Source organism: Urocitellus parryii, chromosome 2 (assembly GCF_045843805.1).
Source record: "Urocitellus parryii isolate mUroPar1 chromosome 2, mUroPar1.hap1, whole genome shotgun sequence".
Taxonomy (NCBI): Eukaryota; Metazoa; Chordata; class Mammalia; order Rodentia; family Sciuridae; genus Urocitellus; species Urocitellus parryii.
In genome coordinates, this window is record NC_135532.1 from 130337391 (window position 1) to 130358419 (window position 21029).

Consider the following 21029-nt stretch of genomic DNA (forward strand, 5'->3'; position numbering starts at 1 on the left):
AGGAACTTGTGGGTCCATTCCATACCATACAGGAATAGAGAAAGCAAACTATATTGCTAAAAAGACTTCTTTTAACATGGCTGTGTCTTTGCCTGAAAGGCCATATCTTTTCATAATCCTTTAGACTATTCTACTTCCAAGCATATGATAGAATACTTCAAAACAATTAAAAATGGACTACTGTACATTCAGCAACATGAATTGCATGTATATAATGTTGAATAAAAGAAGCCAAACACAAAAAGATTATATGATTCCATTTACATAAAGATAAAAAATTGGCAGAAAGACTCTGTAGTATTAAAAGTCAGTATAGTAGTTGTCTATGAGAGGAAGGTTGGAGGAGCTAGCAGCACTCACTTCCTTGGAAAGGGTATATATTTATTTGCCTGTATTTATGAAATAGTTATTAAAATCTATCTGTAATACCTAAATAGGATACATACATAGAATATTTTTTCAACTTCTAAACTTTGAAAATCCTTTAAATTCACTGGGAATTTGTTACCTGAAACCTTTCTACCATTTTGTAAACAACTTTCAGTTAAGGTATCTGTAATGACCTTTATCTGTATCCTGTTTCACTACTTGGTTGTATTTTCATTATAAAAATAATTAGTATGGTTTCTTCAGGATTAAAGTTTTAGTCTTTTTTTTTTTTTTTTTGGTGGTGCTGGGGATCGAACCCAGGTATGCATGTGAAGCAAGCACTCTACCAACTGAGCTATGTCCCCGGCCCTAAAATTTTAATCTTCATATTGTAAATTTTTTTAAAAAATTACCCAGTTTTTCACAATGACAGCTATACAAAGTTTTACGCATTTCATAAAAGTAACCTAATTTATGAAAGAGAATAGGACATAAATCCAACAGAAGTAATTACATGAAAACTATTTTAGAGCTTGCTTTTCAGAAATATGGACCTACTGAAACAACACAGCAAAATTTGCACTAGATGAGGGGCTATTAGCATCTCTATGAGTTGGTGTCCAGTAATAATGCTTTTTAAGGCCGTTGGAAACTTCTGCAAGATACACGTGTCCATCCACCACATATGGCTCCACATCTGTATTGTTTGGTTTTAGATGGCCCATTTGAATTAAATCTGAATATGCCTAGGATTTTTAGGAAAAATTATCATTAGGAATATAATTTATTCAACTTACAATGCTGAAACAAATATAAACATTTGATTTAGCCATGTATTTTGTAGTTTAAAATACTCTTAACGTGGTTGAATTTTAATATTTTCCAGATATTTTTAATTCATTTAATTATGATGAAATTGTAATATTGCAAAATTTTTTTAAAGTTTTTAATATATTAGGCATGTTTTGTTATTTTGTAACTCTTCAATTCCTTATACTAAGTGGACCAAAGGTTTCACAGTCAAATTTAAGTCTTACAAGGTGATGGTGCACTGAGTAGAGGGTTGTTTTGGTTGCTCTGAAAAATCTGATGATAGCTGGGGACCCATTCCTCCGAAAAAATAAATGGAACCCTAGGATTTGGACATTTCAAGAATTCCACAGTATTATATGCTGGCCTATTATTTCTTCATTGTAGAATTTTCTTTGCATATCTCTTGGATCCTTGGTGTCTATATAAGGGTATCATACAATTACGGTGAATTGGTTTGTTAATAAGGTTTACATTATAGAAAGAGGCAGAAATTTAGACATGAAAAGATTTAGCTAGGCCAGGCCCAGTGGCAAAGTCCTGTAATACCAACTATTCAGGAGGTTAAGAAAGGAGAATGGTAAGTTCAAAGCCAGCCTGGGCAAGTTAGCAAGACCCTGTCTCAAAACAAAAATTTTAAAAAGGATTTGGGCATGTTGGTGCATGCCTGTAATCCCAGCAGTTTGAGAGACTGAGTTAGCAGGATCACAAGTTGGGAGACCAGTTTCAGCAACTTAATGAGGCCCATTCTCAAAAACATAAAAAGGACTGAGGATGTAGCTCCTTGATAAAGTGTCCCTTGGGTTCATAGTACTTCCCCCACCCCCCAAAAAAAGAAAAGAAAGAAAGTGTTAAGGATGTTGTTCAGATCAGTGGTAGAGTACCTGCCTAGCATGCCCAGGATGTGGGTTTGATCACTGGCATCATCAAAATTAAGAAAAAAGATTTAAAGGTTTGTTTTGCTTTCCATATTTAGCTTGTCATTATCAGTGGTTCCAAAATCAACTTACATACCTTCTAGTTTATAGAACTACTAAAGGACATTGATGTTTTTCAAAATTTATGAGTGTTTGTTAGACAGTAGTATGTATTTTAGTACCCTGTAAGTAGTGGAGTTTCGGTTAGTCCTTTTGTAAATTTTGAGAATTTTATCTTCTTTTTTTCCCCCAGTAATTCCTTATTATTTATTCTCCTCTTAGACACTTGGATATATAAATATAAAATAAATATAAAATGGTATATATCATACTTAGCAATAGCCAAATACACATTTTCTTGGTACTCCCCATAAGAATAAACTAATGAAATTTTCAGAAGCATACTATATACTCTATCCCTCTCACCTTCTTGGGGAAAAAAAAAAAAAAAAGGTCAATTCTTTCAATTCTCCACAATTTCTTTTTGAGGGGGGTGAGTTACTAGGGATTGAACACCCAGAGGCACTTAACCACTTAACCATCCCAAACCCTTTTTATATTTTATTTTGAGACAGGGTCTCACTAAGTTGCCTAGGGCCTTGCTAAGTTGTTGAGGCTGGCTTTGAATTTGTGATCCTCCTGCCTCAGCCTCCTGAACTGCTGGGATTACAGGGGTGTGCCACTGCACCTGGCTCCATGATTTTTAACAATGGAGTCTCAAATTAAGTAATCTAAGTCTATTGAGAGACTAAAATATCTAAATCAACAAATTTTAAAATATTTGTATGTGGGCCAGGCCCGGTAGCACATGCCTATAATCACATTGGCTGGGGAGATTGAGGCAGGAGGATCACAAATTCAAAGCCAGCCTCAGCAAAAGTGAGACACTAAGCAACTCAGTTGCTTAGTCTATGTCTAAATAAGATACAGTCTATGTCTAAATAAGATAAGATTTAGTCCTATGTCTAAATAAGATACAAAAAAAATAGAGCTAGGAATGTGGTTCAGTGGTCGAGTGCCCCTGAGTTAATCCCTGGTACCAAAATAAATAAATAAATAAATAAAAATATACACACACATACATATATATGTATGTGGCTGTACATCCACATACACAATGTATAATATCATGTTGCCAAGAAACTCCAACTAACAAATATTCTAAATAAGGTTTTCATTTCTTACATTTTGCATGAATAGATTCTGTTCTGTTCAAATCTGCATGGCAATTAAAACAAAGTTGAGTGCAATATACATGTGTTTGTGTGTATGTGCGCGTACATATGTGTATTCTCTTAAAACATTAAATACAGGTATATTTAGTATACATCTCCTTATATCTTGGAACCATTTCTGAGGCACATGTAAATAATGTCTGTCATAGAGAAGTTCCAGAAAAAGCCTTCATTGACGAAAAACTTACCACACATGTGGCCTCATCAAATTTGTTTCCCCAAATGTAGATATTAGATAATGTGGGATTTGTTTTCACTGACTGTGAAAGTGCAACAAGTCCTTCTCCCTCTATATTGTTGCTGACTACTGATAATCTGTAGAAAAACAAAAGGTAATAATGCTAGAAACCAGTAGTTCAACAAAGAAAAAAATGTGTAAGTTAGCAATAACATGTATTACAGCCATTTTCACATGTAAAATCTCAGCATTACTCTTTAATGTTTTAATGTGAACAAAATATTGGCCATATAATTTCTAAAGTTCAAGAAGTTTTTCTTATCATATGCTTCATTTAATTAGAAAAGCTGCCTAGCTTTTAAAAGTAGTCTGCTTTATATTATTCAGTAAATGTTTGGGTAGATTGTAGATATAAGTCTGTATCATAGTGAATGTTTCTGATTTTTCAATATAATTCAAGGTACATAATATAGTCAACAAGAATTTTCTCATGAATTTTTCTTTTTTCCTGTGGTGCTGGGGATTGAACCCAGGCCTTGTGATGCTAGACAAGCACTCTACCAACTGAGCTATATCCCCAGCACCTCTCAAGGGCTAAACATCTAATATTTAAAAGGCATTACTTTTGAAAAATAGAAATTAAATACTTACTGTAACTTAGTAGGGAAAGATTTAGAAACTGAATCTTCACATTTTATCATAATTTAAGATTTAAGGAGTTTGAGATTAGTATTGTTAAAAAAACATGTTTTTCTGTTAATGTGATTAAATATAAAACCATACTAACACTTTAAGACTTCTGTTGTGAGAAGTAAGAGTTTCACTGAGACAGTTTGCTCCTGCATTTTCTATTCTGTTAAAAGAAAGATCTAAAACTTCCAGGGTAGTATTGCTTTTCAGAACATCAGCCAAATACTCCATTCCATCACGAGTTATTTTATTGCTGTGAAAGGAAAAATATTTGGTAATATTTGAAAATACAAAGTACTGCTTTGTTATTTACAGTAGTAAGATGCTTGAAAACATAATAAATAGTACTTTCTATTTTAGCTCACTCAATTTCCAAAAAAGTTAATGAATTTATAAAATATTGTTCCATATCTGATTAACATAACTAAATTATTCATTCAAGATATGAGATTATCAAGGACCTAGGAATTAAACCAGAGACCCTGTGTCTCATAGAAGAAAAAGTAGGCCCAGATCTTCATCATATCAGATTAGGCCCCTACTTCCTTAATAAGACTCCTATAGCACAAGAATTAATAAATGGGATGGACTCAAACTAAAAAGCTTCTTCTCGGCAAAGAAATAATCAGTGGGGTGAATAGAGAGTCTATAGCTTGGGAACAAATTTTTATCACTTGCACATCAGATAGAGCACTAATCTCTAGGGTATATAAAGAACTCAAAAAGCTAAACACCAAAAAACAAATAACCCAATCAATAAATGGGCTAAGGAATTGAACAGACACTTCAGAAGATAATATATAATCAATCAACAAATATATGAAAAAATGTTCAACATCTCTAGGAATTAGAGAAATGCAAATCAAGACTACTCTTAAGATTTCATCTTACTCCAGTCAGAATGGCAGCTATTAAGAATACAGACAACAACAAACGTTGGCGAGGATGTGGGAAAAAGGGCACACTCATACACTGCTGGTGAGACTGCAAAATGGTGCAGCCAATATGGAAAATAGTATGGAGATTCCTTGGAAAACTCTGAATGGAACCACCTTTTGACCCAGCTATCCCACTCTTCCATGTATACCCAAAGGACTTAAAAAAGCAGCATATTACAGGACACAGCCACATCAATGTTTACTGCAGCACAATTCAAAATAGCTAAACTTGAATTAACCTAGATGCCCTTCAATAGATGAATGAATAAAGAAAATGTGGTATACATACACAATGGAATATTACTCAGGAATAAAAATAAAATCATGGCATTTGCAGGTAAATGGATGAAGTTAGAGAAGATAAGGCTAAGTGAAGTTAGCCAATCCCCAAAAAGCAAATGCTGAATGTTTTCTCTAATATAAGGAAGCTGATTCATAGTGGGATTGGGAGGGGAGCATGGGAGGAATAGACAAACTCTAGATAGGGCAAAGGGGTGGAAGGGTAAGGGAGGGGGCATGGGGGTAGGAAAGTTGGTGGAATGAGATGGACATCATTACCCTAAGTACATGTATGAAGACACGAATGATGTGAATATACTTTGTATACCACCAGGGATATGAAAAATTGTGCTCTATATGTGTAATATGAATTGTAATGCATTCTGCTGTCATATATAATACATTAGAATAAAAAATTTAAAAAGCAAAAAAAGATGAGATTATAAGAGACATAATAACAATATTATCTAAATTAATAAATATTAAGGCTTAGGATGAAAAGTTGACAATGTTTGCCTTTCCCAATCACTGAAAATAGTGTGTAACAAAATATCTCATGTACAACTTTTGATTTAGTAACAAGTAAATTATCACTTACCAGCTGATATCAAGGTAACGCAGGCTTCTGTTCAGATACAGTGCATCGCATAACTTCTGCATACCACAGTTTTTTATACCATGCTTACATATGTGTAGTTCAACAAGCCATTGGTTTTCTTTCAACATGTGGCCTAGATGGACAGTGGACTCTTCCTGAAAATAGATAAAATCTTGTTTTTAAAATACAAATTTGAGGGGTTGGAGTTGTAGCTCAGTGGTAGAGCACTTGCCTGGCATGTGTGAGGCCCTGGGTTTGATCCTCACCACATATAAAAAATAAATAAAATGAAAGATACATTTAAAAAAAATACAAATTTGAAGCAATGCGTGTTTATTCCAAACATGCTACTATTTAAATTAGCTTTTTAGAAATATATATATTTTTGTTTTGTTTTTGCAGTATAGTGGGGATTGAACCCAGGGCCTTACGCACACCAGACAAGTGCTCTACCACAAACTAATATCCCAGCCCAAAAGTTTGAGACTTTCTTGCTAAGTAGCTCAGGCAGGCCCTGAACTTGTTATCCTCCTGCTTCAGCCACCATAGTTAGGATAATTTGACATGTACAATGATGCCAGACATGAGAAAGGTTATACTGTTTTTTTTTTTAATTTTTATTTATTTATTTTTTAGTCATACATGACAGTAGAAAAAAATATGGAACGCTTCATGAATTTGCGTGTCATCCTTGCGAAGGGGCCATGCTAATCTTCTCTGTATAGTCCCAATTTTAGTATATGTGCTGCCGAAGCGAGCACAAGAAAGGTTATACTGTTTAAGACTATTAGTCTACTCAAAGTTGTATTTGGCCTTAAGAAAAAAAATCATCTTTGCCTCAAATCATATGTTTATTTGTTTGTTTTGTTTGTTTATTTATGCATGCAATGCTAGGGGTTGAACCCAGGGGCATTCTATCACCGTGCTACATACATCCCCCTCCCTTTTTTAAATTTTTATTTTGAGATAGGGTCTTACTAAGTTGCCAAGGGTCTTGCTAGCCTCAAATTTGTAATCTCCCTGCCTCAGCCTTCTAAATAGCTGGTATTACAGTTTGTGTCACAGTTCCTGGCTTGTACCCTCTTAGAAATAGGTATCAGGCACTTGTAAGATGCAGTGAGTAAGGATGTAGAAAAAGATGGAGAGTTTGATTTACAAAAACAATAATCAGTCATTTCATGAGGGAAAAAATAAAAATAATTGGTTAATCCTACATTAAACACGTAAATTCCCCTACTGCTGGCTGGACCCTCAAGAATCTCTGAAACTTTCTTATATCCTCTGTATGTTCCTGAACTTTGCCCCTGATTTCTACTCTCTTTTTACTTATAGTGTTGGGGATTGAACCCAGTGCTCTAATACTAAGCAATACATGAAGCCCTTTTTTTTTTTTTTTTTTTTTTTGTATGTTTCATTTTGAGACAAGGTCTTGCTAAATTGCCCAGGCTGTTCTCAGACTTATGGGTATGCACTACTAGGCCCAGTCCTGATCTCCACTCTTAATGGTTTAAGACAAAATACAAAGACATTTCCAATCTTGATTTTACTTTTAAAATATACTCATTAACCCTGTGATATATTTGATTACTTTCCTTTTATATGCATGCCAAGAATGTGTTCTACTCTTGTTTTCTGATCACCAGAAGACTTTTTTTTTTCATTTTTTAAATTTCATAGTCTAGCTACTTCTAAGAAAAATTATATACGTAGTCCCAACTAAGGTTTGAATACTAAGCATTTTAAGTTTTTAGAAAAATTGAAGCATATCTTAAAATGAATGAGCCCAGGTATTTTGTGGTAAGAAATCTTAAGATTGCTCTGTAACATAAGTAGTTTTACAGTCACTGGAAATATTGATGATGAACATGGACAACTACATGTTCTTATTATGTATAAATACATTGAGATAAACTAAAAGTTAAAGGAAACAACATAGTAATAACAAAATGTACATACGTTTTATAATAATCAAAACTGTCCAGATGTTAGTTTTACCTTTTTCCTGGACTATATGAATTTCAGCAAATTTCATCTAGCCCAGTCTCAATTTACTTTTCTGTAAAATAGGTGAAATTATGCTACCCTCACAGAATTAAGTAAGTCAACAAATAAGCACCTGCCACAAAATAAGTATTCTATAGTAAACTGTAAATCATTTATTATTGTTCAGTTTTCCAAAATTCTGTATCTGATTTGTTGAAATTACTGAAAAGATATAACTAAAGAAATTGCTATATAGTCTGGAATCTTAAAAAATGCAAACTGACCACTTACAGGTCCACTATTGCTCTGCTTCCTGCCGACAAGAGGACATAATACATTTTTGTGTTTGTACCCTGACTGCATTTTTAAACTAAGAAGCTTGAAAAAGGAACCATCTTTATTAAAGGAGAGAACTACTATCAGAAATAGTAAAGGATATTGTCCCCATTTGCTGAGTTTGTGACTTAATTTAGTTGCACCTGGCATCACTATTTATCTAAGCTTCCCAGATAATATCAATGAGCATCAAAGGTTAGGTCAACATTTACAACTTTTTATCTTATCATCCTGATTTTTCTATGGTAATGAACATTAAACCTTAAATGCAATAGGTTTGCAGGCTTTTATTTGGGAACTACACTGTATAGGAAAGAAGGTTTTTACTCTACAAATACTAAAAAGTGGACTAATGCCCTCTAGGATACATACAGTGATGTCTACCTTAGAAAAGAGAGGAGGCCTGAAGTATCAGGCTAGGCAAGAACATGGCCCCACATAGGAGCCCTGGGCTTTTAATATTTGTTCTCAGACAGATTTGTGATTAATGACACCACTCAACAAATTTAGAAGAGGGATTGCATCTAATGTGATTTCATATATTTAAACATACTTATTTCCTAAAAGATATGGTCCAAAAAATTTTTAATTCAACTGTCAAACTTGTCAGGTCCTCAATCTGAGATCCTTCCGTGCTGCCTCACCTCTCCCTGCTTTGATTTCAGTGCCTTCCTTATGCTCCTGTGGCACCCCGAGCACATCATTCTCTAGACTGGTTGATTTCCCTCTACACAGACTGAAAACTCCTGAAGACAGGGTCATATGATTTGATCTTTTATCTCTGTCACCCTGCATTTTGTCTGGTTTAGGGTTGCATTCAAATATTTATGATTCGTAAATGAAGCAGTTCACTGTGTGTCTACTTTGAGCCAGGTATTTTGCTGGTATTCAAAGCATTTTTAAAAGTATGTTTCTATTATTTGAGGATTCTAGGTGTCTGGTTGAACAGATTAAATTTCTGTTTATGAAACAATATGATATAAAACTCAAAAAATGTTAGTAAAGAAAAGTACAGAGGTAATTCAAAGGGAGAGATCTACATAGGCAAAGAATGCAAGATACACTTCTGAATGTGAAAAATAGTACTTAAAATATGGTTCTGAATTACTCATACTACGATGTAACTATCAGGTAGTTAATTTTAAGTTATTTAAAGAGCTTTGAATTTTGTTAAATTTCATTTGGAAGTTCAAAACTCACTTAAATATTGAACTTAAAACATTAAACATATGCACATTGAACTTTAATAAAGTTTATTTTTTGGACTATATAAAGTGCTTTGGTGGTGCACACATATAATCCCAGCAACTTGGGAGGCTGAGGCAGAAGGATCACAAGTTTGAGGCCAACCTTAGCATTTAGTGAGACCCTCAGCATCTTCCTGATATCCTGTCTCAAAATAAAAAAGAAAAAGGACTGGGGTCATAGCTCAGGGATTAACCATCCCTGGGTTCAATTCTCAGTACTTAAAGAAAAAAAAAGTCCTTTGGATATTTACTTTTCCTTTTAGTAGATATATCTCTTTTTATTTAGACCAATAAAAAAGGGGTTCTTATTCCTTTTTTAACTTTTATAAAATTTAAAATATTTTTTAATTTGTTCTAATTAGTCATATTCTCTCTCTCTCTCTCTAACACTATTTAAGTAAGTTTAAGCCACTCTAAAGTGGCTTAAAGGATATTTGTTAAGGAAAAAGAAGCCTGAAAGAAGCAACCATGTTTTTTCTATCTCCAACATGCACCTTAACTACACATAGGTTCAAGTTCAAACTTGCCAAACTGCTGTTCAGACACATTTTGCTGTTATTTGTTACCATGTTTCAAAAATACAATGCTTTGTCACATTTCAACAAATAAAGACAGTTGACACTGGGCTCTTACATCCTGGCCTTTAATAAAACTTTTACCATATATTATTTTTGTCTTGAATGTCTTAACCATATAGGTCTATTCATTCAGAGTTTGAGTTTCAAGAAAAAAAGACATTTGATGCTTAAATAAGCAATATCTAAAAGCATATTCAATTTTAAAAGTCTTATCAAGAATATAATAATTTTCCTTTAAAAAATTTCTATTTGTAAGTAGTAGTTTACAAGATATAAGGATAATTCAAAAAATACAATGTATTCATACACTATAAACTTCACTAAGAACTCAGTTTTATTCACATGCTGTTATACTAGCTACCATCACTTTGAAAACATACCTGTTCCCCGTACAGTATAGGTCGGTTTAGGTTTATTCCTTTAATTGCTTGGTTTTGAGTTAATACTGTTGCAAATGCTATCACACTTTGCATTCCCTAAAAAATAAATAGGAAAATTCATTAAGGAAACTGACAATATATAAATTAATCTCTCTACATAAATATTTCAAGATCATTTATCTGAATTCTAATAAATCAAACTTTGTTTTTAAAAAGATTGCTCTTTGAATTATAGGTTGATTGAATTCAGAAATCAATTGTTATTGTAGTCTTCTTTCCCTGGCCTAAAATCTGTTTGCAACACGCACAAGGAGTTTCTTAACATTTCAGTATTCATTTCTTGGGTGTCTGACTCTAGTCTTGCTTCTTGGCCCTCAAGGTTTTGTGTGGGGTCCTCAAGATGTGGACCCCAGCTAGGGATCATACTACTTATGCAATATATGACTTTGCACAGGCATTCTTTTATGTTCATATAGCACATGAAGACAAGCAAAAACCACATTTTTCATTTTCAGGCTCAGAGTAGCTTTTACCATCCTAGTATTTTTCTTTTATTTTTTTAGCATTATTTTAAATTTTTTATGGCATAATGTAAATATTACAAAGTATTTTCAAAGTAAAGGAATTTGTATTATATTAGAGAACTAGTATTTGTTTAATTAAAAATGAACATGATTGTTTTCTTTAAAATTCCCTTACAGGTTAAGATGAGTATGGACAAAAGTTTAGGAATGTTTTTATTATACTGTATATTTTTCTATGATATTTACTATAATCTGATTTTATTAACAGTCTGTACTATTATATCAAGGAAAAAATCCCATCTTTTATTTTAGACATTAGGGACAAGATTAACAATTCATAAGACTGCCATTTGACTGGTTTCTTGGATGGTTCTCTATGCTGATTTCCTGGGAGAATAACACATTATCTTGGTGATTTGTTTCATAAACAATTTACTCACCAGGTCACAGTCACCCAGATCTAATTTCTCTAAGGATGAATTAATTTGCAGCATTGAAGCAAAAAACATTCCACCTTTATTTTCAATCTTATTTCCAGTCATTCGCAGGTATTTCAAAGTTGTATTCTTCTAAAAAAGAAAAGAATCAAAACTTATTTAACTCTTTTTTTGGGGGGTACTGGGCATTGAACCCAGGGGCACTCAATCACTGAGCCATATTCCCAGCCCTATTTTATTTTTTATTTAGAGACAGGGTCTCACTGAGTTGCTTAGTTCCTTGCTTTTGCTGAGGCTGGCTTTGAACTCAGGATCCTCCTGCCTCAGTCTCCTGAGACACTGGGATTACATGTGTGCACTGCTGCGCCCAGCTGTTATTTAACTTTTTAATCCATGGAATTCTCTAAATTAAATGAGTTAGGAGAGGGAATATTACCATTTATAAACACATGTAATCTTCAAGGAGATAGACTAGGATATTCCTTAAAGGTAATACTCAATTTCCAACAATAGATAAAAATCTACTAGTTTAGTAAAACGAATGACCAAGAAACAGAAGTCCAGTCAATAACCAGTAAATAAAACACATTTTAATAAACTTTCCTTTCATTGAAAATATAAATTTATTTTCTAAGAAATTACACCACTTTTTTATAGAGGTGAAATCCACATAATGGATTTATTAATCCATAATAATAAAATTAACCATTTTAAAGTATACAGCTCAGTGGCATTTACTACATTCCCAATGTTGTGTAGCTATCATTTGTAGCTAGTTCCAAAACATTTTCATTACTTCTAAAAGTAGTCCTGTACCCATTCAGCAGTCATTTTCCATTATGCCATCACTTTTTTTGTTGTTGCAATGTTAAATTCCTAACTCCCATTTTAAAGCAATATAATTTCTCAGACACTTGCAAGACTTAATTCCATTTCTTATTTCACTCTTGATTAAATAACAAAATTATAGCTATTTCATTATTCTAATGAATACATGTTAGGATATATAATAATGTAAATAATTATCTGTTTAAAATGAATTCAAACTCCTTTAAGATCAGGAAGAAGAGAAGTATGTCTGTTCTGGTCACTTCTATTTAACACTGTATGGAAAGTTAGAGCTAGGGAAATTTGGCAAGAAAAAGAAAAAAAAATCCAAATTAGAAAAAATGCTTGGATATGACATGATCTTGTACTGAATATGAAAAACCCCTAAGGGATCCACTAAAGAAATGCTGTTAGAACTAATAAACAAATTCAGCATAGGATACAATATCAAAATACAAAAATCAATTGTATTTCTATACTCTAGCAATGAACAACCTAAAAATGAAGTTATAAAAACAATTTAACTTTCAGTACCATCAGAAAAAAATAAAACATTAATAAATAAATTTAACAAAAGAATAGCAGACCTGCACATTGCAACCTACAAAACACAGTTGAAAGAAATTACATGGAACACATTCCATGTTCTTAGTTTGGAAGACTTAATATTGTTAAAATGGCAATACTCTACAAATTTATCTACAGATTTAACAAAATTCCTATCAAACTCCTAGCTGCTTTTTCTTATAGAAATTGATAAACTCCTAAAATGTATATAGAAATAAAGGGATCCAGAAGATCCAATATAATCTTGAAAAATTAGTAAAGTTAGAAGACTCACACTTATTAATTTCAAAACTTACTACAAAACTATAAAAATCAAGATAGTATAGTACTGGCATAAGGACAGAAAATGGATTAATGGAATTCAGAGTACTGCAGAAATAAACCCTCACATTTACATCAGCTTTTTTTTTTTTTTTTTTTGACAAAGGGGTCAAGATAATTCAATGGGGGTAAAGAACAGTTTTCTTAACAAATGTGGTAGGGACAAGTGGATAGCCATTATATAAAAGAATGAAGTTAAGAGTGAAGTTTGATGCCTACCTCATACCATATATAAAAATTAATTCAAAATGGATGAAAGAACTAAATGAAAAGAGCTAAAACTACAAAACTCTTAGAAAATATACATGTAAATCTTTGTGACCTTGTGTTGGGCAAAGCGTTCTAGATATTTAACATCAAAAGAAAAGCAACAAAATTAAAAATTGGGTTGATGAAAAATCTAAAAGGTTTTATACTTCAAAGAACATCAAAGAAGTGAAAAGACAACGTACAGAATGAGAGAAAATGACTTGCAGATCACGTATTTGATAAGAAACATATCTAGAATATATAAAGAATTCTTACAACCCAAAAGGACAACCCACCAGTTGCAGGGCATACCCCTGTAGTCCCAGCCACTCAGGAGGCGGAGGCAAGAGGATCTCTTTAGCCCAGAAGTTCAAGACCAATCTGAGGGGCTGGAGATAGAGCTCAGGGGTAGAGCACTTGCCTAGCATTTACATATGTAAACTCTGGGTTCAATCCTCAGTGCTTCAAAGAAGGAGAAAAAAATAAAATGGCCAACCTGAATAATATGATAAGACCTTATCTCAAAATAAAACCCAATCTAAAAAGGGCAAAAGATTTGAACAGAGTTTTCTCCAAAGGATATATACAGATGAACCATAAGCACATGAAAAGATTGTCTACATCATTATTCATTAGAGAAAAGTAAATCAAAAAACTACAAACTGTTTCACACTCCCTACGAAGGTTAAAATTAGGCAATAACACGTGCTGGTGAGGATGTGGAGAAATTGGAACACCTCAACATTGCTGGTAGAATTGTTGGTAGCTGCAGCCACTGTGGAAAACAATTGTCAGTTCTTCAAAATGTTAGACCTCATATGACCCAGCAATTTCACTCCTAGGTATGTATCCTACAAACTGAAAACAAGTCCATAAAAAATATGTGACTATCCATAGTAGCATTATTCATAATAGCCAAAAAGTAGAAACCCAAATGTCCATCAACAGATAGATGAACACAATTGATATATCCATACAGTGGAATATTACTTGCTAATAAAAACAGATGGAACGTGTTACAATATGGATGAAACTTTACACATTAAGGCCTTGTATCATAGGATTCATCTATATGAAATGTTCAGAATAGGTAAGTGTACATATAGTAAGTAGATTGGTAGCCTCTAAAGACTGGAGAGAACTGGGAGGGAATAATGGAGGGGGGATTGCTATAGGTTTGGAGTTTCTATAGGATGGGGTGATGAAAATGTTCTAAAAATATTGATAGTGGTGATGGCTGCACAGCTCTCTAAATATACTTTTTATTAAAAACTCTCACTGAATTAAAGACTTTAAAAGGGTAAATTTATTATGTATTATAATCTTGATAAAACTATTTTTAAATGAATTCAAAAGTGCTCATGTAATGTCCATACTTTAATAGACTAAAAGTGAAATAAAGAAATAATATAATTTTACATTAACATTTAATTATGTTGTTACCAAGCAATCAAAACTTAAAATTCCCAAGTAATATGTTAGTTTGAAGTACATAAATGCTTACATGAAGTGCTTTAGCAATCAATTCTCCACCTTCAGGTCCAATATCATTAAACATAAGATTTAAGTAAATGAGATACCTCTGTGTCTATGAGAGAGAAAAAAGAAGCTATTATACATGTATTGTGGAAATCAATCATATACACATTTATTTAATTAAAAACACTAACCAAAGAAAATTTTTATGATCCAGAAAAACTGAATTCCAGCAAAAGCAACTACCGTTAAGGAAAAATAATGAATTTTCAATAATAAGTGAAAGAAAATTACTGTATTCACTTTTACCAACAACTCAAAGTGTGGACATGCTATGGTAATTCATAATGGTGGGGGAAGAATAGAGGTATTTTGAACTAGAGAGAGGAGTGAAGGAGGGGGCATTCTGCCGCACAACCAGCATGCGAGCTTCATAAAAGAGGTTCCAAGCATAGAAATTAACTGGTGAGTTTTAAAATTAAAGAGACATACTCTCGTTACCTTTAATAACCAGCTCCGGAGATGGCTTCTCCTAGCTCCCGCCTCCAGCCACCTAATTCGGTGAGCGAGAGAGGGAGAGCACGCCAGGGAGTGAGCTTTTATTGGGGAACAAAAAATTCAAGGGAAAATCCCATCCAATGAAGGTCGAGGAGGGCAGCATTCCAAGGTCAGGGTCAGTGATTGGTCTTCAGGTCAGTGGTCAGGCACACCTCCACACGGACAAGCCCTCGCACCTGGGACTGGGTGGGGAAGGCTCTGACACAGTTGTCAAAGCGCCTCTCACCCAGCCAGGGAGGTAACTCAAATCACGTGCGAGAACGGCTTCCCACAGGGCATGGGTGTAGAAATGATTGTAGAATAAATTGGACATTATTACCCTATGTGCATATATGATTATATGACCTGGGTAACTCTACATCATGTACAACCAGACAAATGAGAAGTTATACTCCAATTATGTATGATGTGTCAAAAGGCATTCTACTTTCATGAATAACTAATTAGAACAAATTTTAAAATATTTAAAATTATTAAAAAAGTGTGGACATACTTTATGTATTTAACAAGTTTGCAAAAGATAACTCAGGAAATCTGGGTATCAGCTCTACTGAGACCAAATATGAATTTCCATGTATTTCAAGTGTTATAAATATAGCACAGAGTCAGGACCTTCACATTTTGCATAACTAGTGTTTGTGTATGTGCCATTATACTAAGTAGTTTCACTGTAAACAGAACTAAGAATATTCTGTAGTCAAATAATACCTGAAGCAGGTTTGCAGCATAGTATGCACCAGCATCACTTAGAACGTTATATCTCACATCCAAACCTGAAAGACACAGATGAAACTTTACATTCCTTATAAAATAGAACACTGAAGAGCAGGAGGTACTTATTCTTAATCAAACATACCATTAATATATGGGCAACTCTCTAAAATTTGGGAAAGAATCCCAAAATCTTCATCTGTTACTCTTTCTACTGGGATTAATCTATTGTTACCCGCGATGTTTAAGGTGATTCTTTTTTCCAATCTGTTAAAATAAAAATAAAAAAAAAAGAAAGAAAGAAAGAAAAAAATGGAGAAAAGATTCTGAAATACAAAGATGACAGATACTGGAACCATGTAGTAGAATGACTTACAAGTATATAGTAGATTTTTACCAGGTAACTAAAAACTACTGGACATTCTATAGACTTCGCAAAGCACTTTAGTGTATTCTGTATGAGTTAATTTCTCTCTTACACACACATATGCAAAGTATTCCCTCTTTATATTAACAACATAGACAATATTGATGATTTGCCTAAATTTGTCAGCTCACAGAGCTAAAAGGAATCTGGAGCCCTGATTTGAGGGCTCTTGGTCTAGTGCCCTTCCCAGTATCCTACACCATCTCTAAGATCTACCAACAGTGTCACTCATCTACTTATTCATCTGAATCAAAACATTCATCCATTTTTACCCAGCTTTTTCATGGCTATAAAATCAGTGACTTTCACACATCTAAGAATTAGTAAAACTACTAATGTAGTCAAATACTTATTTTTCTTACCCCTTTTTAATATCTTCATCCACTTCTTGGAGTACATGCAATATATAAGGATTTATTTTCTTGGAGTTTTCCAAACACAGATTACAATAATATTCCTGGAGCCCAGCAATAGATTCTGGAACTTTTGAAAAAATAAATGTATCTATCATCACAAATTATTCTAAAAGTTTTTTTCTCAATATATGTCCTTCAAAAAGTGTGTGTGTGTGTGTGTGTGTGAGAGAGAGAGAGAGAGAGAGAGAGAGAGAGAGAGAGAGAGAGAGAGAGAGAGAGGAGAGAGAGAGAGAGAATGTGTAAAAGAAAAGGAGAGAGAACTAAGGATAAAAAGAGAAGAGAAATAAAAGCAATGGGAGACCAAATAAAAATGCTGATATTCCTTATAAAGAATAATTTCTACGAGGGCCATTGATGCACCCACCAAGGCTGGGCAGACACTGGCTGATGACAGTGGAAATGACATAAAGGGAGAACTAACCTCTTTCCTTTGGTAGCTGAGGAAAATGCTGTCCAGAGAAATATTTTATGTGAAGTCATGTAATAATAATGGAATGTGCAAAATCAAACCGATTTCAGACTCTTCCCATTGTGCCATATGAACTGTAAATATAAATGAAGCAAGTACAACAGATTTCACAAGTGTGTATGTGTGTGTGTGTGTGTGTTGGCTGCACCATGGACCAGGATACCAGAAATGTGTCAGATTTAGGAGTGGTTTTTGTGAAGGCATAAAGGAATTTTTGATTAGAGCCTAAACATTAGTTTAAGAAAGTTGCAAGAATATTTTTATTTAATTAGCTAGCCATATTTTAAAGCTTTGCTATATTTCCCTGTTACTCTTTTGATTTAAAATTCACCTGTGTTTTATATATGGAAATTTTATGGTGCCAATAATTGGCTTTCTATACTATATTCTTTTTTTTTAAAGAGAGAGTGAGAGAGGAGAGAGAGAGTGAGAGAGAGAGAATTTTTAATATTTATTTTTTAGTTCTCAGCGGACACAACATCTTTGTTGGTATGTGGTGCTGAGGATCGAACCCGGGCCCACACGCTTGCCAGGCGAGCACGCTACCGCTTGAGCCACATCCCCAGCCCTATACTATATTCTTATTAGCATAAAAATATTAAATCAGTCTTCAAATTGTAAAGCAAATTGAAAGGCAAAACTAGGTAACAATAGCTACACGGGAAAATGTCAAGAATCTAACCCAAATTTCGTTTTTTATCTACACCTCTGGCAGACATTTAAAAATTTCTAGAGAACAGGTCTACTTATTTTGGAGGCAGCTCTCTCCAGATCATCTTTTATGGCGGAACAGCCACATACTGGAAAATCCAAGAGTTTGAATCAGATTTTGTCGTCCATACTCTGTGGTATGTAACTTTAAGCAAATTAAATTCTCAGAGCTTAAATTTCCTTTTATGCTAAAGGCAGAGCATAATAATGTTTTGTTCTGGTGCAATGAGGATTAGGGCTCTTTATCCACCTTGTTTCACATCCATCAACACACACTTTAAAACAAGCCCAGTGACTGGAGAGGCCGAGGCAGGAAGATCTTGAGTTTGAGGCCAGACCTCTGCAACTTATTGAAACCTGTCTCAGAATAAAAAATAAAAGGGGCTGGAGATGTAGGTAAAGCATCCCTGAGTTCAGTCTCTAGTTTCAAATAAATAAATAAATAAATCCAAATTTGAAATAGGGGACAGGTGTCATTCAGGCTAAGCTTTTTTCGTTAAACTAAGGCAGTCCAAAAGTGCAAAGTCAGAACGGTCTCCAGATTTCTCTTGCTCCACTGGGATCTGACCAATGCGGCGACGAGCCCCTAAACACACCTTCCTTCAGACTCCGGAAAGCAGCTACGCGACTGGCGCGCACAGGGCACACCGCGGGCGGTCTGGGCTTTTCTCCTGCCAGGGTTTGGAGACTCCGCAAAGTCTGGTCCAGAGTTGGGGTGCCCAAGGGCATCCTCCAGCCGCGCCGCTCTGGGCAGGCAGCTCCTCGCGCGTTGCGTCCGGGCCAGGTGGGAGCACAACGGCACCCTCCTTCTTACCGTTCTTGCTCGCGGAGGCCGAGTCTGGGTTGGGGTTAGGGGTGAGAGTAGGAGTTGGGGTATCATCGGTCTCCACCGCCTCGACGACGTTCTCCTGCAGGCTACTCGACATCCTGTGCTCTTCTAAACGCTGCTGCAGCGGCGACATTGCCCTGGCAACTGCTCGCCGCGCCGCGCCGCGCCGCGCTATGGCCCGCCCAGGGGCGGTGCCTCAGGGAAAGAATGGGGCGGAGCCACGGCGCAGGCCCCGAGCGCCGGGTCCAGCGTGTTGCGCGCTCCTTGCCCCGCGCGCGTGGGCCTTGAGGCCCTGCTGGGCACGCGGAGAAGCAGATTCTGAGGCTCTTTGGCTACCCTGCCTGGGCTGAAAGGCACACTGAAGGAGGGCTCCCCGGCTCCTTTGCAGGGAGGAGTTCCCGGGATTTGGGTGGATATAGGGCTAGGGGCTGGGGCTAGAGAGACGATTATGACACATCCGTCACCCGCAAAGGGTGCACAGGTCTGCGGATGCCAAGCTCTGGAAACTGATGGTAGCACCAGCACGCGTTAAGGACGTGGCGGTATGGGAACATAAAGGGTTTTGTGGAGGGGCGGGACCATCCAGGAGGACTTTCTGGAGGAGGTGACAACCAAACTAGTCAAGAGGTAACCTGTCAGAGGGCACAATTGCTTAGTGTGTGTTGCAGAGGCGCAGGTACTTTGGGTGTACCCGGATCAGTTCAAGGAGGTGAGAGGCAGGCGCATCTTCCAAGGAGCACAACTGTGATGGAGCTGGAGCATCAACTGTTAAGGGACAGGGGCCCCCAGAGCCCTCAGATCGCAAGACACTGATGATAGAGGATGGATTTGACTGGACCTAGACGGGAAACCTAGTCACAGGCAGGTCCAGCAACCCAAGAGAGACTGGCTAAGGTGGGAGTCTTACCGCTCCGGTTTCACCGAAGGCAGCAAGAGGGGACAGAACCCAGTGATATTACAAAGTACTACTGCGGTCAGGATGTGGGGCTTTTTTGAGTGTAGGGGGGAAACAAGGTAGGAAAAGGGCAAGATCTTCTGTTTGGGAGTTGCCATAGACCGAAGCGAAGGAGATGGAGGGGACATGTAGAGGACTGTGGAACTATTTGAGACTCCTTGCGGGTGAGAAAGTGGAGGAAAATGCGAAAGGTGAAAACAGGCCACTTATAATTAAGTATAGAATGCTTGACTAGTGCATGCAAGACCCCAGGTTCAATCCCCAGTAAGAAACACACACACACACACACACACACACACACACACACACACTCACACACACACCACACTTCTCCTTCAGCTAATTAGCTTTTTAAAACAATAAACATCGCCTCCCTTGTACTACCGTACTGGGCGAATTCCTAAACAAACCAGCACTCCATCTCATGAAATTGTGTTCGACCTTGCTTGCCTATATGTTTTAGAGTATCACTTGAAATGTCCTTTCTCCAGGTGAAACATGATGATTATAGGGAGCGCTGTATTCATTTATACTATGTGCTCCCAACAAAGTTAAGAGGCAGCTTGGAATTCTAAAGCAAGAGTGAGTCCAGTTCCAGTACCCATGTGCCTTTTCCTATCTCTCCCTTACAGTATTTAGAATTAAGAAGGTAAGGGAAAGCAAAGAGGGTGAGGATGCTACTACTGAGGAAGGATGGAATACTCTTCCAAGGAAACAATAAGTAGTTCCAGAGAGTGACTAACTAACAGAATAGAAAAGGAGCTGCCTTAAACCAAGCAGCACCTATAGCACTGTTTTCCTCTCCACCTTAGCAAAACAAAGCAGAAACAATGAGAGAGCATTTACACCGAACTACAGTGATGTCAAATACATATCGAATAAAATGGTTGAAAGGACACTAATCACATCTACAACTAGTTTCCATCAATATATTTCTCCTTATTAGTGATTCCCAGGTGGAGGGGGATGTAGTCCAAAAAGCTACCTCTTAAGAATCACTGATGGGGGGAAGA

At 35.8% G+C, this 21029-nt stretch overlaps 1 protein-coding gene and 1 non-coding gene across 2 annotated transcripts; both read right to left on the reverse strand.

Moving 5' to 3' along the window:
• Positions 1-559: 559 nt before the first annotated feature.
• Positions 560-19194, reverse strand: Lrrc34 (leucine rich repeat containing 34). Its single transcript, XM_026395011.2, has 12 exons — positions 19047-19194; positions 18829-18903; positions 16999-17119; positions 16355-16476; positions 16207-16271; positions 14969-15052; positions 11503-11631; positions 10539-10634; positions 6015-6169; positions 4297-4452; positions 3520-3646; positions 560-1115 (listed from the first exon to the last, which is right to left on the reverse strand). Exons 1-12 carry the CDS (start codon positions 19192-19194, stop codon positions 924-926), a joined length of 1470 nt encoding a protein of 489 aa, XP_026250796.1. The 3' UTR covers positions 560-923.
• LOC113187264 (U6 spliceosomal RNA) lies at positions 6669-6775 on the reverse strand. The gene has a single exon (XR_003301395.1). It is a non-coding gene; the product is annotated as a U6 spliceosomal RNA (small nuclear RNA).
• Positions 19195-21029: the final 1835 nt, after the last annotated feature.

Excerpts from the sequence above, each read along its gene's own strand:
- Lrrc34 (XM_026395011.2), bottom strand. The coding sequence starts at position 19,194 with ATGTCGCCGCTGCAGCAGCGTTTAGAAGAGCACAGGATGTCGAGTAGC. Across the intron at positions 17,120-18,828 it reads TTTCCGGAGTCTGAAGGAAG|TTCCAGAATCTATTGCTGGG; the intron begins GTGTGTTTAGGG and ends TTTTTTCAAAAG. Across the intron at positions 10,635-11,502 it reads ATCTGGGTGACTGTGACCTG|GGAATGCAAAGTGTGATAGC; the intron begins GTGAGTAAATTG and ends TTTATTTTTTAG.